Raw genomic sequence first — 17,274 nt, forward strand, 5'->3', positions numbered from 1 at the left:
AACTAGATTTTGTACTTCAAACAAAATGAGATTTGGTATGATTGCTAAAGAGACAACTATCAAAAAGAGTCCAAATGGAGTGGATGAAAGCTATATTTTGTACTACAAATGTACTCCATTTTATTGAATCCTTATCAATTAATGATTTGTACAAGTTTATACATGTGTAAAAATTTGAAGAAAAAGGAATTTAATGAATACTAATAACAAGAATTAAAGTAACAAGCATACTACTACTTAATAAAAGAAAATAAGGAAGAAGTGAAAAAAAAGTTCATTTCAAAATTCTAAAACATTTCTTTCCTATTTTGACAACAATAGAAAATGTGGAAAAGTCAGAGGACCAAACTTCTTTACCAAAGTTGGAAACTTTCTACATGTATATTGTATCTATAAATATTTTGTAAATTGTGGTTACATTTCATAGTTACAAGTCATATCAATAATTAATACATTGCAGATGAAGTGAAGTTCATGTACATTTGTAAGTGTTATCAAAACAATGACATTCTAAAGATCCTATTGTCTTAAAATCATCAGTGAAAATACAGGAGTTTCAATATTTTCTCTAGTGTAACCGTTTTTTTTTTAAATACAGGACCATAATATTTGTTTCATGTTGTTTTGTTTGTCTGAGGAAAACACATGTATAATACATAATTGTTCTGTACCTATGTGACCAACATAACCACAAAAGAAGTAGGTTTTAAAGAAAATTTATCATAATAAAATCTACCTTAGACAAGTGTGTCCTGATGAGGTAGGAATTTGTCATTTATTATATGACAGAGGGGCCATGGTCAGAAATAAATGTACCATTATATAATGCTATATAATATCATTGTATAAACCTCAGTGTTCACTCAATTAAATGTTATAAAACGAGGTAATTTAAGGTGCTTGTATTTAATATTATCTACGGGTGAATGGTTTCAAATGTAAATCGTTAAACCTGTCAGAAGAATTTTTTATTTGGGTCATTGATGATACTTTAAAATAATATGTGTATTTGTTAAAATGTTTTTAAGGAAGATGATTATCCAAATGACTAGCCATGTCCATATCAATCACAACACATTCATACCAGACCCTAGGGCAGTGGTCGTAGTTAGTCACCTATGCTCAAAAGCGTATTATTACTTCAACATATTTGTGGGAGAAAAGATGAATAATAACAAGGACATTGATGATATTTATTAATGAAAATATGAAAAACATTTTTGGAATCTTAAGGAGTTTATTCACTCTCTATAACTTTATACACCTACATGGATTAACATTAAAGTGCATAATTACTTTTCCACTGATGCAAAAAATCAATAAAATAATATTTACTACCTTTTTGATAAAGGCAGATGTGCACATTTCATAGTTGAAGATCATTAAATTATAATAAATGTACAGAAATAAAGTTAATTTGATACTAAAAAACCTTCAAATTTTCAACCGATTTTAATGATTTAGTAAACAGTTTTATATATTTCTTAAAGTACAATCATGTTCATGTAGATACATTCTATTTGTCAGTTTGCATGGTTAAATAAAATGTGTACTGGTTATCTGTTGATTTGTTTATTTTCTAGTTATAATTTGTTTACAGAAATGATGGTGTATGTTCCTGATTAGCCCTAACAGCTGATATTGTAATTATTTCCTTCACATACATGTACATGTATGATTCATGTGATGCAAAGAACAGCCTTGGCTAGAATCTAAACATTGAACATGTAACAAACCAAACATTGGGTTCAGAAGATTTGCTATACATAAATCAAAGCAGATCGGGAGTATATGTTAATTACAATATTAATGTATAAAGGCATTTAACAACACAAAACCTAAATAAAATATGTATTTAATATTTATAAATGGACATACACAGCATTTATAATTTATTTTATTTTAATATCGAGAAAACATCAGTTCTTAAAGTTTACCAGCTGCACAACACATGTATCAATTGAACATATATTCCTAAGACAAATGCAATTTATATAAATTTCCTATATATGTGCACCACAGTGTTTTTTAATTCTCAGTACAATACATCCAGTATGGTTAGTTTGGAGAACTGATCATGATGAAAATATGTAAAATCTGCTAATTCTATTGATTTACAAGATGTATAAAATACATGATAATTTCATTGAATAAAGCAACAGAAAATATCCTCCTTTAATGCATTATGGATTATTTATTAGTGAACACACTAACTGTTAAAAGTGTTGAAAGAACATCATTTCATTTTTTTAAATGACATTTACATGAAATTTTTGATGATTCAAAATGTGCCTTAAAAAGCTTAATTTAATTTTTGAGAAAGAAGAACTTTTTACATGTATATTGATTGCCTTTCATTAAAACATTGATTTCTCCAAGGGACATGCATGTACATTTGTAACTAGTTAAAAATATTTGATCAGCACTTCTTTTCGAAAGTGACAAAGACATTGCTGATATAAACCTATACATAAAATTTCATAAGAAATCATGCAAGAGGAATTGTACACAAGAGTGCTAACAATGCAATTTTCCAAGGGCACACTGGGTACTCTTTTAAAAAATAATTGCTTTGCATTGATTTTCAAATTTGTGTAAGACATGGATGTTTTCATCCCAAAATAAAAATTTCTAAATTCATATAAATCTTGCAAGAATTGTATATGTACATGTACATGAGAGTACATAAGGGATATAACTCTTTGCAAAAATATTTAATAGTTACTGATTTTTGTACCGGTCAAGGTCATTGCTGGTATAAACCTATGAAATGATATGTTTAAAAAAAAATTGGAAGGAATTGAACACATATATGTACATACATTTGTATAAGAGAGCTAATGATGCAATTGTCAATATACATGTACATGTACAAAACAATTAATGTTTCTCAGGGACATAAATCTTTTAAGAATAATAAGTCTGTTCTGTATTTCAAATAAGTTTCATAAAAATCTGGCATGAGCTGTACAAGAGAGAGTGTTAGCGAGACACACAAACTTTTTAAAGGTTGTGAACGTGTAAGGTGTTAACTGCTTATGAAAGAGGCGAGTGCTTGGTGTTCCTTGTGTTGTTCAGCGTGTTAAAGTTCAAGCAAGTTAGGTGAAGACTGTCAACAATATAAATTTTTATAATTAAAATTAGTTCTTCGCACTTTCTCCTCGTTGTTCATATGTTCCATGTGACAATGAGGAGCAAGTGCAAAGAACTTATTTCTATTAGATTGGACTGTCAAGTTCTTGTTACCCATATAAATTTCCATTGGCTTGACCATTTTAAAGCAGATCTGTTTGGAAATTTATTTATAGTTAATTTAATACAAAAGTTCCCAACAAATTGTTCTAACACCAAAGATTTGCTTTTTAATGAGGGTCTAATAGAGGGTACTTTCATGAACGAGTAACGGTAAAAATTCTTGCCAATTGACGTTCACGGTATTAATTTTTGTTATCGCTATTTTGTGCATTTTTCCTTTGATCTTTTTTTGTGATAATTTTTCATATCATGCTACTTGCTTGAGCTGGAAAATTATCAATAGAAACTAAGCAGAACCGCAGTGTTGCTAACGAAATTGACCAACGTCGTCAAAGGTAAAATAGCGATAAACAGATTATCATTGGTCATCTCAACTCGATTGCTTGTCTCGTTTTCGCGGTCCCGGCTCAAACAAGAAAATCAATCTTGTTGAGATGATCAACGATAACCTATAAGTACATGACGATAAAATGTACTATTTCTTTTAGACGAAAAATAATCTACTGATATTGACAAATCATGTTTTTTTTTCCCTTAGATAAAGGTAACAAGAATTATAAGGGTGGTAATGCCCCTTTATCGTCAGGCGTCAAATTGGTTAAAAAAATCTGTAGTTCCTCAAAATATCCTTTATGTGATTAATCAGATGTGTCAAATTATTATCGTTACCATTATTTTTGGGAAAAAAATAGCGTAGCTCGTCAAATTCAGCTGATTTTTTTTTCTTTCGAATGAAAGAACGTGTTTTATCGTCATTTACTTTAAATTACCGTTAACGTCATTTGGCAAGAATTTTTACTGTTGTGTACGTCATGAAGGTACCCCATTACTACCCTCAATTAATCGAGACATCTGTAAAGAAAATAAGGATAAATTGTATTTTTATGAATTTTTTAACCAATTGACGCTTACGGTAGCTGAAAACAACCAGAAGACGACTGAGGGTAAAGGGCATCCCTTCCCTTTTAAATCCCTTGTTAATTTTTATAAATGAAACCAGGGTCGACACAATTGTGCAGATATATTTTATATAGGTGGGAATTTGCAGTCATCATACCTTATTATTTTGAAGAGCCTCTGCAGAATGATGTTCCTTTGCTCCAAAACAGCTCTGACATTTAAGTTTGTTGAATATATTGGGTTCAAACTTTCTGCATTTAAGAGCCATTACACTTTGTTTACATTACTTTCCTGGTACTTTCGAACTTATATCTAATCGTGCGAATTTCACTTTAAATTAGTCATAGTTATATTTTGTCCGCCTGTTTTTTTATACATCAAACCAGACCACGAAAAGTAAAAGGCAACATATTCACGAAATATTATTATCAACAGGTCTTCTGAAACAGGTGTGGAACTGTCAACACGGCGTAGTAATATATAAGGTAACCGGAACTGAAAGGTTACACTATTGCTAACCTGTAACAAATATTCGTATAGTAAGGTCACAATTGCTAACCTGCAACAAGGATTTGTATAGTCTCATTGTCAGGATCTCGAGGCCTGGATCTTTAATTTTGAAATTAATAATGAGGAAGTGGCTATTTTGATAGAGTTTTGCTATTTTGCCGGTCCGGCTTTATAAATTAAGAATAGACAAAAATATAGAAACATACACTTTGATAAAAAAAACATATATAGGCCTTCTTTAAGACAAAAATCAGTCATGATACAAAGCATGCATAGTGAAAATGATATGCTTTACCAGGAACATAATTATTGGTAGGCCTATACTTAATTTTATACTTTAATATCAAGAAGTCTCGATTTTTTTGTCCTTTTTATAACACTTTTTTTTAAAAAGCATAAATATCAAAAATGATATGATTTTTTTAATCAATACACATAAAGTAAAACATACACACCAATATAAAAAAAATCGACATTTTATTTAAATCTTTTAAAAACGATTTCCCACTAGTTTTGAAAAAAGGAACATTCTAGCTAATTCAACAACCTCAAAATATTATACTATAGTGTTACAAAGACTTTGAAAGCAAAGTAAAGGCTAAAAGGTTATTTACATCTAGTCACATATTTCATTGGTGTATGAAAAGTTTCTATGAAATTTTTATTTCATATAATCTGATAAAATATCTGTAATAAGACCGGCAAAAGAGCGAAATTCTATATAGATCGCTACCGGATACGGTAGCTGCATATTCAATTGAAGGTTTTTAAAATACTGTTGTTTTGACGGTTGCATGATAATTTCAACAACGATCTTGATACAGTCTTATTTAAATAAGCCAAAGGCCGTTAGTTTTCTCGCTTGAATTGTTTTTTATTGTCATCATAAGTTCGGAGCCTTTTATAGCTGACTATAAATAAATATGTCTCTGATAATTTCTGTGTCATTTTGGTCTCTAGTGGAGAGTTGCCTTATTGCCAATCATATCACATATCTTCTTCTTTTTTTTTTTTTTTAATATTTGAAATTGATGTTTCTTCCAATAAAAATGAAGTGTTCTGTTTCAGTTAAGTGGCTATGCAGTCGATGTTTTAATCCCGCTTACTTGTCATAATATAGGAAAACACTTAAAAGGGAATTAGTCACAATTAATGATCACTGAGATCAAAATTGAAAAAAAAAATATTTTTAACATTTACAAAATCGGAAAACAGAAAGAAACATAGTTTATGCGACCTTTGGATAAAAAAATCGATTATGCATGTGCTCAGCACCTGAGCCTCCAAGTGGAGTTTTTGATTATGTGATTACTTGGTCGTTTCTCTATCGATTATTTGATTACCAGACCAGAAGTTTTATAATTATTTGAAAATCCATATTTTTTTTTATTAATTTGATAATCTTGTTAACAAATTGATTGATGACATTGAGATGATATTGGCGAAAACGTTGAGATTATGTGATTACTTGGACACCCAATGAGGGGCGTATACTGAGGGCGTTTATCATGTCAAGTGATTGGACAAATTGAAAAGACAGATCATGAGTGAGATAAACAAGTGAAACTATTTTATTTTATGTTGAACTGTCTGTTTAAAATGATATCACAAATCTCATATAATTATAGTTTGAGTGTATCGTCCGATAAATACATGGTGAAGATTCCTTTAAGTGATGTTTCGGGAAATTATCATGTACACAGGCCATCAAAAATATTATTTGAAAATAGTTCCGGAACTTTCTTGAATACGGCTTACTAAAATATAGTCCCAAGCCATAAGGATTATTTAAACTATTTTACTTTACTTTGCAAATTGTATCACGATCTTAATTTATCAAAAAATATAATTCAGATTTATACAGAAGGTAATGAACTTCTGTGCACCTTTCAAAAATAAAATGTATTTTTAGACAAGTTCATGTGTAGGGGAGATAACTGAGAAGGTAAACAAAATGTCACAAACAACACGTCTCACAGACGGAAGAAAAAGTTTTGAAGTGAAAAAATACACCTTCGCCACCGAAGTCATACCTAGACTGAGCTGTCATGATCCAGAATGTGAAGAACGTATCGCAAATGGAGTATGTTTCCAAATGAATTATTTCTAGTTTCATTTCTACAGTCAACTTTCGGTTTCCATTGCTACATCATATCATGTAGTCATTTTTCCCTCTCCAAATTAAATCAGAGACATAAATCAAATAAAAACATCAGCTTTATTTTGATTATTAGCAATTGTGGTAATTTTAAAATCCTACATTATATATTTTAAGGTTTATAATTCTAATGTTAATGAAAATTAAAAATCAATAATAAAATTTATAAAAATGATACAGTACATGTACATGTATGCTTAAATGTTGATATGGTTGTATGAGGGGGGATAGGACCTTGATCAGGACTCCGGGATCAGGTGTTTTTAATTTCGGGATTGACCCTTTTGGGGTCTGGGAATTTCTCTATTCGAACTTCATGGATATTGGACCATAATAGGTATTACGTAAATGTCCAATTTCCAATTTTAATTTCTTTGATCACATTCATATTGTGTCACAAACCTAAGCATGCTGTATCAAATATTCCACATGGCACAGTCCAATTCCAAATTCAGAGTTGATTTAAGCTCAATTGTTGTGTCTTTACTTGCTCAACTGATCAGAGTCCAACCTCTGCAGGAAAATCCAAAATTACTGTCCCTCTGACACCTTTTTGTTATGTAATTGAATGCAACAATACACTTCACCTTATTGCTATCGCATTAACCTGGTTACCTTTGTATATAATTTTATTCACCTAAGATGAACAAAGGTATAAAGAAAAACAACATATTAATTAACATTACATTGCATTGCACATTTGTATAGGAAGCATAAAATATGAGTTGTAGTACATCAGTATGATCAGTATAGCCGACAGGTTAACATCAGAGAGAATCCAGTTTGTCATTTATAATTCTGATATTAAATTTGCACAATTTTTGAAGTTAAGATTTCTGTTCATAATAGCATAAAATTTTAAAACATTACAGTTCGTTAGGTCTTTGCAATAATTAGTGCTCTATCTGCCAGTAGACTGCTGCATTCCATTACATAGTGGTATTCATCACCTATAGCAACCTGAATCTCTGTTATGGTTAATATGTGGGATTAAGTCTTAAGAAAGTCTTAACTTAATAAATAAACAATCAACTTAGCATGTTTATGAAATTATGATTGTTTTTTTCAGTTGCCAGTGGTCATTCCAGATGTAAATTTAGTTGCATCAGCCAAGCATTGGAACATAGATTATCTCCATGATAACATTGGCGATGGAAAGTTTATGACCTATTTTTCAAGCAGTAAAAAATTCAAATATTATGATGACAAAAAATGTCCAAATGTAAAAAGCTTCAAGAAGCCAATGGAACAAGAAGAGCTAACATTTGATGACTTTGTACAAAAAATCAACAAAGGAAAATCAAAAGGACAAAGGTATGGAATATTTGTCCTTCCAAAATATCAAAACAGTTAAAATAATTTTAAACAGCATTCGATAAAGCTGTAAAAATAAGGAAACAAACATATGATTGCCTTTGAGACACCTATCCACCATATCCCAAATGAGGTAGATATAATCAACTATGCAATTTAGCTCACTGCAGATTTCACCAAAGAACAAAATCATTATCCATATTAGATAGTCTGCTATATAAAAGCCCAGAAATATGAAAAGTTTAAGCAGTTCAAGAGAAAAAAAACCAACAACCCCTTTCTTTAAATGTTCATTTGATATTTGAACAATAAAATATTTTGAATTGAAAAATAACAACCTAATTTATTTCAAAACAACAAAGGAAAAAGAAAAATAGACAGACTTAAATCAACAACAACAATCCTGACTTGGGACAGACACTTAAAACATCATGTTTGCCAAGACTATCGTATCAATTAGTTCACATCCAATGAATTTAGTATAAAAGATGTCAATAGCAGTCAGTGAAGAGCACTGCCAAACAATTTAATGTCAACATAAGACTTTCATTAACAAAGATCCATACCAATTCTACTTAAATACTAATAACATCCTGTTTTTGAAGTTTTCACAAAGAAACCAAGTTTCATATAACAAATATGAAATTAAAAATTGAGCTAAAATTAATACGACTATTCTCATAACAATGATATACAATATTATTGTATAAAAAAACACCTTTGAAGGTGGAAGCAATATATTTTTCATAGGAACGGGGGTATTTTTTATGATATCCTTTGACATGAATATTAAATATTGATAATATTTTATGAATAGTAAAAATTAGAAAGATATGGTATGAGTGCCAATGAGATAACTCTACATCCAAGTCACAACTTGTAAAAGTAAACCATTATAGGTCAAAGTACGGTCTTCAACACAGAGCCCTTGCTCACACTGAACAGTCAGTAAGCTATAAAGGGCCCAAAAAATTACTAGTGTTAAACCATTTAAACAGGAAAACCAACGGTCTAATCTATATAAAAAACTAGAAACACTTATGAACCACATTAACAAATGACAAAGACTGAATGTCTGCTATATTTTGTTTGTATTATTGTTTGACAGATGTTATTTACAACAGACATTGAATGAGACAGTTGGAAAGAACATTGTCTCAGACTTCCTTGGATTCAACTGGAACTGGGTAACAGCTCAACAGAAAAAGAATAGTTTTGGCCCTCTCACAAATAACATGTTACTAATAGGCCAAGAAGGTATATCCAATGTTTTGTTTCTTATAAGTTCCCAATATGGCTTGTTCAATTTTTGAATAAAAAAATAAAAAAATGTAATAGGGAAACAAAACAGGCCATTATACAAAAAAAAATGTTTTGTAAAATATTTTTTTTACCAAATTATTAAACTCCATAATTGAATTTGCTATTTATATTTCCTGTTCTTCTCAGGAGATGAGTATAATATTTTTTTCTCAATAATAATAATAAGAAGAATAGTATTTAAGCCACAATTTGTACTAGCTTGCCATGTAGGCGATATCACCTTTGTAATTCCTAATGATTTTTTATAAAATTTCTATAAAAATATTTTAATTCAGATCAATATTTTAATTAAGATCGAAAACTGATGCCAATGAGAACTTTTTAATGGGAGTTGATAATCATTTAAGCACCTTGTTAATTTCATGACATATTTCAAAACAAATTTATTTGAAAGGATCTTTATCAAAATTTGGTCAGCAGCATGACAAGATAAGTTTGAAAGTTTTAAATCTTTTTTGTTTGTTAGACATATACTTCCTGTTTTTCAAAATTTGAATTATCAGAAGTGATAACTTAACATGACAAAGAGTGCAACTTCTAGTTATTTATTGAATTAAAGTGTTTAAATTTAATACATGTACATCATCGGAACCTGTATAGCATTTAATGATTTAAATATAAATATACTTTTGTTTACAAATTAAGTGTACATTGTAGGAAACATAACTCCAGTCCATTATGATGAACAAGAGAATTTCTTTGCACAAGTATATGGATATAAGAGATTTATTTTATTTCCACCAGAAGAATTTCCAAATTTATATCCACATCCTACCTATCATCCATGTGACAGACAAAGTCAGGTTTGTAGAAACATTACCAATATGTTATATTAAGACCATCAATTATATCATATTTATTCTTAATTTTCATTCACAAATGTTATCAATGTTTTATTTAACAAGAAGTAAACTTGTTAAATACTGAGTCTTCTAGCAATTTGTTGTTTTTTTTCGATCCAAAATTTTATTCATGCCTTTATGTTAAGGTGGAATTTAGAATTTCAATATTAATGAATAAGTCTTATCATTTTGACCTCTATCTGATCAAAGGATTTCCATGCGATGCTTACATTATTAGAAATTTACATTAAATTATTTGAATTGTTGCTTATTGGAAGTACAAAGGAGACAGTAAACACAATATTGTACTAAAAAGGAGAAAAATAAAGTGAAAATGAAAGTATTGTATAACTCACTATTAAAAAAATGTATGAAGCATACATTTAAGTTCAAGCTTTAAGTATCTTGTGATGTTTGGATCTTTCAGGTTGATTTTGATAACCCAGATTTTGAGAAATTTCCAAAGTTTCGAAATGCCACAGGTTTTGAGACAATAGTTGGACCTGGTGATGTTCTTTATATCCCTATATATTGGTAAGTAAAGTTTGTTTTAGCTTTAGTATTAATTCATGAAATACAACGAATGAATTTTTCATACATTTCACATTAAAGTGTGACTTTTTAACAGTTCAATATGTGATGAAATGAACATTTTAACATTGATTCCTATATATCCTTCACAAGGTGCATATTGTCAGTAAAATCAATCATTTTGGAAAGTTTGTGTTACCTTCATTCAGATTATATCTCTGTATGGTGAAATGATTGATAGATTGTACAAAATTATCTATTTGTAAACAACAAAAATATGCAAGGGAGATAATTTCAAATAAAAAAATCCTGTTACATATATACTTTTGTTGAATTTCATGATTACATTACTACTAGATAGGTAACATTATAGGATTTTACCCCTTTTTAAAGGAATTTAATGGTGTATAATAAAAGTCTGAAGGACTTTTATGCTATGTTTGTGAGTGACTTGGTCCAATTTATACACCAATAAATTCCTTTAGTTCTTTTAAATTGGAGATAGGGAATATATTTTTCCACTCGTTACCCCTATCAAACGTAAATTATATATTTATGTCATTGAATAGGCCTGACGCATGAATATATTTGTTGGTTAACGAATAAATTTGTACTCGATGAAATTTGCTACATGTATATGATAAAAAGTAAACTGCACAAACCATTTATATCATTCAACAATGTTTTTGTGTATTATATTATTTTATGAACGTGCAGTGACAATAAATTTTGTTAACGTGAGTGTTATTATTATTGCCGCCATCTTATTTACATTGGTTATGGAAAGAAGTTCAATCAACGTTGTCTATTTAAGAAATAATTCCTTCGTGTCATGCTCTATGCTCATTTTAACATGGGTAGGCATTATATTTGTCGATATTTTACACTGAGCGTTAGCGAGGTGTAAAATATGGTCAAATATAATGCCTACCCATGTTAAAATGAGCATAGAGCATGACACGAAGGAATTATTTCGATTCTAATAGGACAAAAACAGTATTTTTATAGGTCGAAGCGTACGAAAATACCATAAAAATGTTTGACTTTTCCCATTCCCACCACGATGAGTCTGCATTACATTTCATATTTGATAAGTTTAAAAACTACGAGCAGGGTAAATATATGTTGTTTTATAAAAATATATAATAAAAGTTTATGCTAGCTGCTTAAATGTATACATTTTAAAGGATAACGATGGAAATAACGTTAATATACACAGTAAGTTCGTGCGCATGTGTCAAACATATTTTTTATGCTCATTAGAACACGGCTTTGTTTACAAAGCGTAATAAGGACGTCATATTAGAATGAAAAATAACCAACATCAATATCAACTACCAGAATTCCTCTCAACCAATCATATCAACGTATTTCCTTATATGCAAATCATATAAGAATTATCATGTCATAATATTTAAGGGTAATATTGCTCTAGTTGTACTTAAATAAATGAGGCATAATTTGTGGTGTGATGATGATTGTGTATTTCAGGTGGCACCAGGTTGAATCCATACCAAATGAAGGACACACCATTTCTGTCACATTCTGGTACAAGGTAAGATTATAAAAATGATGTGTCAACATTTGAAAAGCTTATTTTGTTGTTGTTTAAAAATGGGTTTGTACCAGTAGCTTAAACATACCTTTTTGTGGAATTATTTTTAAAGGATTTTGCAATATATAAAGATTTTTTTTTTAGGGAATAGCATTTTATTTTTTTAATATATTGGGAAAAACAATGTAATGGAATAAATGTACCATTATTTCATCTGATAAGTCTGAGGTTAGTTGACCAATTTTGTTGAAAGAAAGTGAACTCATCAAAGGAAATTTGTTATAAAATCCTCATGCAACATTTTTTTAGTTATTGAATATAGCAAAATAGATGACTTAAGTTGGTACCTAACACTACAGGGAGATAACTCTGTAAAGTCAGCTAAATATTTTAATTACGTTGTGTTGTAAAGTGAATATTTAGCTTCTCAATGATCAAAATTGGTGTTTGTCAACCTGCTATATAACCAGTGTAATTTTTCTGACAAAACGGTTGGTTCAAATTTTTTTATTTTTTTTTTATTTTTGGGTCAAAAAAAGGGTCAAAGTAAATACATTGTCAAAATTTTATGAAAATTAAAGGAGCCAACTCAGCCAAATTAATTTTAGTGAAAGTGTTGGGTACCACCTTAATTCTCTTTGAACAAATTGTTGTAAACACACACAAAATTCTCTGAGAATAACTTGTAAATAAGAATAAAAAAAACAATTACTAAACAAAAAAGTCAATGCTTTTTATTTCAAATTCAATCATTGATTTAAATTTACATACTGCAAAAAAACTAAATATTTTGTGTATAATCGTCCATACTTTTTTATTTTTTAAATTTAAAGCTTTATTGCATATTTGAATATTTATTGATTCCCAATGTTCAAGTGTGTCTAAGGTTCTTATCTCAAAAGGCAGTTTTAGGGAATTAATTTATATTAAGAAAAATTCACATTATCATGTAAATAAATGGAAAAATGTGATAAGTAATTTGAAATTATGCCCAACTTTTTCTTATGACAAGAATTTATTGAAAGTAAATGCCCACTATGTAACAAGATATTAAATGATTTATTTATTTTTAGTCATGTCTAATACTACATAACAGATCCTATCAATGTCCTATTATGATGCTTGCAAGTACAATGTATTACCATTACCGTTTCTGTATTTTATTTAGGGTCGTCCAACACCAGAGAAAGTTACGTATCCTTTGAATGCACATCAAAAAGTTGCCATGATGAGAAACATAGAAAAAATGATTGCCCAAGCACTGAACAACCCAGATGAGGTGAGATACCCTTTAACATAACTATTGATCTCTGTGTACTTCACTGGGACCTTTTGATTTCTTATAATAACTGAAGGTATTGGTTCAGAAATTATTTTTTCTACAGGCTATTTTAATTTTAATATAATTTAGCAAGCATTCGAAAAGTAATACAAACAGAAGTTTTAGAAATCCTAGAAATAACACAAAAGCCAATGATCAACTAAAAATATGAGATGTGACATGAAACAACTATCTAATCAAGAATGAAGGGGATTTAAGCCACTATAGGGCAATGAATGGCCTTTAACAATGAGCAAATAGGTACTGTATACTGCAAATACTCAGCTATACATTACCTCTGATAACAATTCAAACAAAATTCACAAAAATACAACTTGCATAAAGATAACAAAAAAAAACACACACTCAAATTTCTAATCTAAGAGTACTTTCAGTTACTGAAAACTAGTTTAAACCCAATAACAACTAATACAATGTAATAATAGCTCATGAATAATTCAACTTAATCTTTTAAAGACAATTTTTGTTAATTCTTTCATGCAATGGTTAATACAAACATTTTGTTTTACAGGTTCCAGAATTCATGCAAAATATGGTATTAGGGAGATATACTTGAAGAGTTAAAAGTTGCAATGAACAAAATCATCAGAACAAATGTTCATCCATGTATGAAATTCACGACTGTGCTAGCCAAATAGGAGTTATTGACCTTGAAATCAAAAGATATTTGGTTTAAATTCATATTTAGTGCTGTATTTCATATGCTTAATAATAAATAGTATACTTATGGTTTGATTTATGAAAAAAAAAGTAACATAATTTTCATTTGACTAAAAAAACATTATAAATTTATGAAATCAATACCCTTATAATTTTGTAGTATGTATTAGCTTTGTTAAGTTGTGTGGCTGATATTTACTCAGGATTTTCATTTCCTCCACTCGTATTTTTCAATCATGATATGTTTACAATTGTGTCACTGGAATTTACATTTTTGAGTTATTTGCATAAGTGAAATGAACAGATACATTTTAAAGGTTCGCCCACATCTCATAACCTATCTTTTCGTTTTATTTTTCATTTTATTTTTGTCAAGAAAGTTTACTTTGTTAATATCGTCCAGAATATGCATTAAATATTTGCCGCTGGACATTGAACAGCCAGTAGTCAATAAATGAAACAAACTCCGTACTAGTACACAGTCTATAATAAGTTCAGTTAAAGTCAACAATCACTTGATTTTGTTACAGCCTCTATAAACCTTTTTCAATGTTTTCATTTAAACACTCAGCAAATTTGAACTCAACTTATTATTGAATTTCTGTCATTGCATCCCAAATGAATTCTGTTTTATCATTGTGATGTGTAATCAAGAATAGGCAAAACTAGAAAGAGTGTAAAGACTACGAAAAAGATACAATTAAAAGTGTTTGATTTTCATTCACATTAGGTTGAAATTTTGAAATATCTGAAATTTTTTTAAAGTTTTTGGAATAACAGGAACCAAGTAATGACACTTTTTGTACCTCCTTTTTTGAAGTTTATGTTTTGTTAGGTGTTTTATGTTATAAATCTAAAAAAGTTATTACTTGTGCTTTATTATAATTTTGACTACTTATGTATACTTATTAAGACTTTTTAGTTTGCTTGATGGCATTTTAATTTTGCTTCATTGAATTCAAGAGTTTTAATTTAGTATTTGAAATAGTTTTAAAAACTCTGAATTAGGGTGGTCATCTTTGAAGCTAAACAACAAAATGATTTTGATCTTTTCTTTATTGGGATTTTTCATGGTTAAGTTTTGCTCTCATTCCAGAGGATGTGATGTAAACTTCCAGTTTAGTTGGTTTTTGTGAAACTATATATTATATATTGTCCCATTAACATCTAATCTGGTTAAAATACAGATATTGTGTCAACACTTATTTAACAACAATCTGACAACACTCCGTTTTAATTTCTGTTTTAGTAATTTAATTATTTTTACCTTATCCAATGAAATTTTACCTTAAAATTTTTGAAGGTCTGAATCATGAGGACCCAGAAGAGAGCGTTGTCAGACAATTGTAAGCAAAGTATGGACCTAGAATATGTATTTCAATCAGATTGATAAACATCTGTCCCATATTTTTGTATTATTATATTAATTTTTTTCTGTTTTTTTCATAGTATATGTATTGTTTTGGTTGCACCTATTATAATATTAAATGGTGGAATACTGTAAACCAACTAATTTTCACAAGAGATTTTTTGTGAGTATTTATCGTTGCGATTATGACAAATTAGAATTTTCTCTTTTATGAAAACAAGTTAAACTATTTTAGAAAATTGTGAGTTAATATTCCTGTGGAATCAGCTCGAAAAGGCTATGCTAAAATATGTATCCACAAGATAAGTTGGTTTACAATATACAGATTCCTCTGTAATGTACAAATATTTCTTATGCTTTCTAGAAGAGGTAAATAATCATGGTACAAATGTATTAGAAACATTGGACAGATTTTTTAAAGGTTTTATAAGAGTTTATTACTGTTTTACTAACTTGTATAGTATGTTAAAGTTGGGCTTTCGGATTAATATTTGTATGTGTTATTTAATGTTAAGAATTAATTGATATAAACAAGTATATGAACTGTTGTGTTTTTTTTAAAGTAATTAAATTGTCCTGTTGATGGTGAATTAGTTTTGTTTTAAAGGTGAAGGTTGTTCTGTTCCATTCTGTAAAAGAATTTGCCCCTTAAATGGCTTAAAGTGATTTGAATGTCAATCTCCTTGATTTGTCATTCCATAGTTATTGGATCTAAATTGTCAGAAGCATAAATGATCCTTGTCGCTTGATAGACTCTAACTCCATTAAAGTAATTCAAGTGAGTTTATGATTTAATGGTTGCTAAGTGTTTGCAGTAACCCTAATTTACAAAAGAGGGGCAAAAGATACCAGAGGGATATTCAAAATTAAAGATTGAAAAATAAATTGAAACGTCCATGGCTAAAAAAGAAAAGTAAAACAGACAAATAATAGTATTCAAAACATAACATTGAAAACTAAAGATCAAGCAAAACAACCCTACCAAATCTGAGGGTGATCTGGAAGGGTAAGCAGATCCTGCTCCAAGGAGGACACTCTTTCATCTTACTATGTCTCTGTGTTAATTTAGTCTTGGTTTGTAGAAACTGATATTTGTATCTTAGTTCTTTGGTTGTTTTGTAAATGTCTACTTGAAGTGTGTCCTTTTTTGTATGTAAAGCATTGAATAGAAGCACAAATGTAATAAGATTGTGCTGTTAACTTTAAATGAGAAATTAAATTGTAAGTGACAATGTGTTATTGTGGTCAAAATATGGTTAAAGTTCCACATGGCTATAACTCCTATAATAATTGTCAAATTGTATTGAAGGTTTAATATGGTCGACTACACATAATGGCAAACATTAGCACCAAGTGTTTTAGTTTTTTGTCAAAAGGTTTCACTCATGTTCACAAAGCACAATGCAAGAAAGTAAACAATTATAGGTCAAAGTACAGCCTTCAACACATAGTCTTGATTCACGCCAAACTGCGAAACAGCATGCAAGAAAGGGTCCCAAAATGACTAGTATAAAA

General features: G+C 29.4%; 2 protein-coding genes across 3 annotated transcripts in view; one reads left to right on the plus strand and one right to left on the minus strand.

Moving 5' to 3' along the window:
- The window catches only part of LOC134725909 (major antigen-like), a 53,574-nt gene extending 48,940 nt beyond the window's left edge, over window positions 1-4,634 (minus strand). For both annotated transcript variants that reach the window (XM_063590192.1, XM_063590191.1), the window contains exon 1: window positions 4,313-4,634. In XM_063590192.1, the coding sequence (XP_063446262.1) occupies window positions 4,313-4,423 (111 nt within the window). In that variant the 5' untranslated portion in view covers window positions 4,424-4,634. The remainder of the gene's footprint in view (window positions 1-4,312) is intronic.
- Window positions 4,635-6,577: 1,943 nt separating this feature from the next.
- Window positions 6,578-16,307, plus strand: LOC134725910 (hypoxia-inducible factor 1-alpha inhibitor-like). Its single transcript, XM_063590196.1, has 8 exons — window positions 6,578-6,748; window positions 7,893-8,137; window positions 9,246-9,394; window positions 10,118-10,263; window positions 10,730-10,836; window positions 12,325-12,388; window positions 13,557-13,667; window positions 14,242-16,307. The coding sequence occupies exons 1-8, from the start codon at window positions 6,620-6,622 to the stop codon at window positions 14,284-14,286; spliced, it is 996 nt and encodes a 331-aa protein (XP_063446266.1). The 5' UTR covers window positions 6,578-6,619; the 3' UTR covers window positions 14,287-16,307.
- Window positions 16,308-17,274: the final 967 nt, after the last annotated feature.

The sequence above is a fragment of the Mytilus trossulus genome, chromosome 7, assembly GCF_036588685.1.
Source record: "Mytilus trossulus isolate FHL-02 chromosome 7, PNRI_Mtr1.1.1.hap1, whole genome shotgun sequence".
NCBI classification, from domain to species: Eukaryota; Metazoa; Mollusca; class Bivalvia; order Mytilida; family Mytilidae; genus Mytilus; species Mytilus trossulus.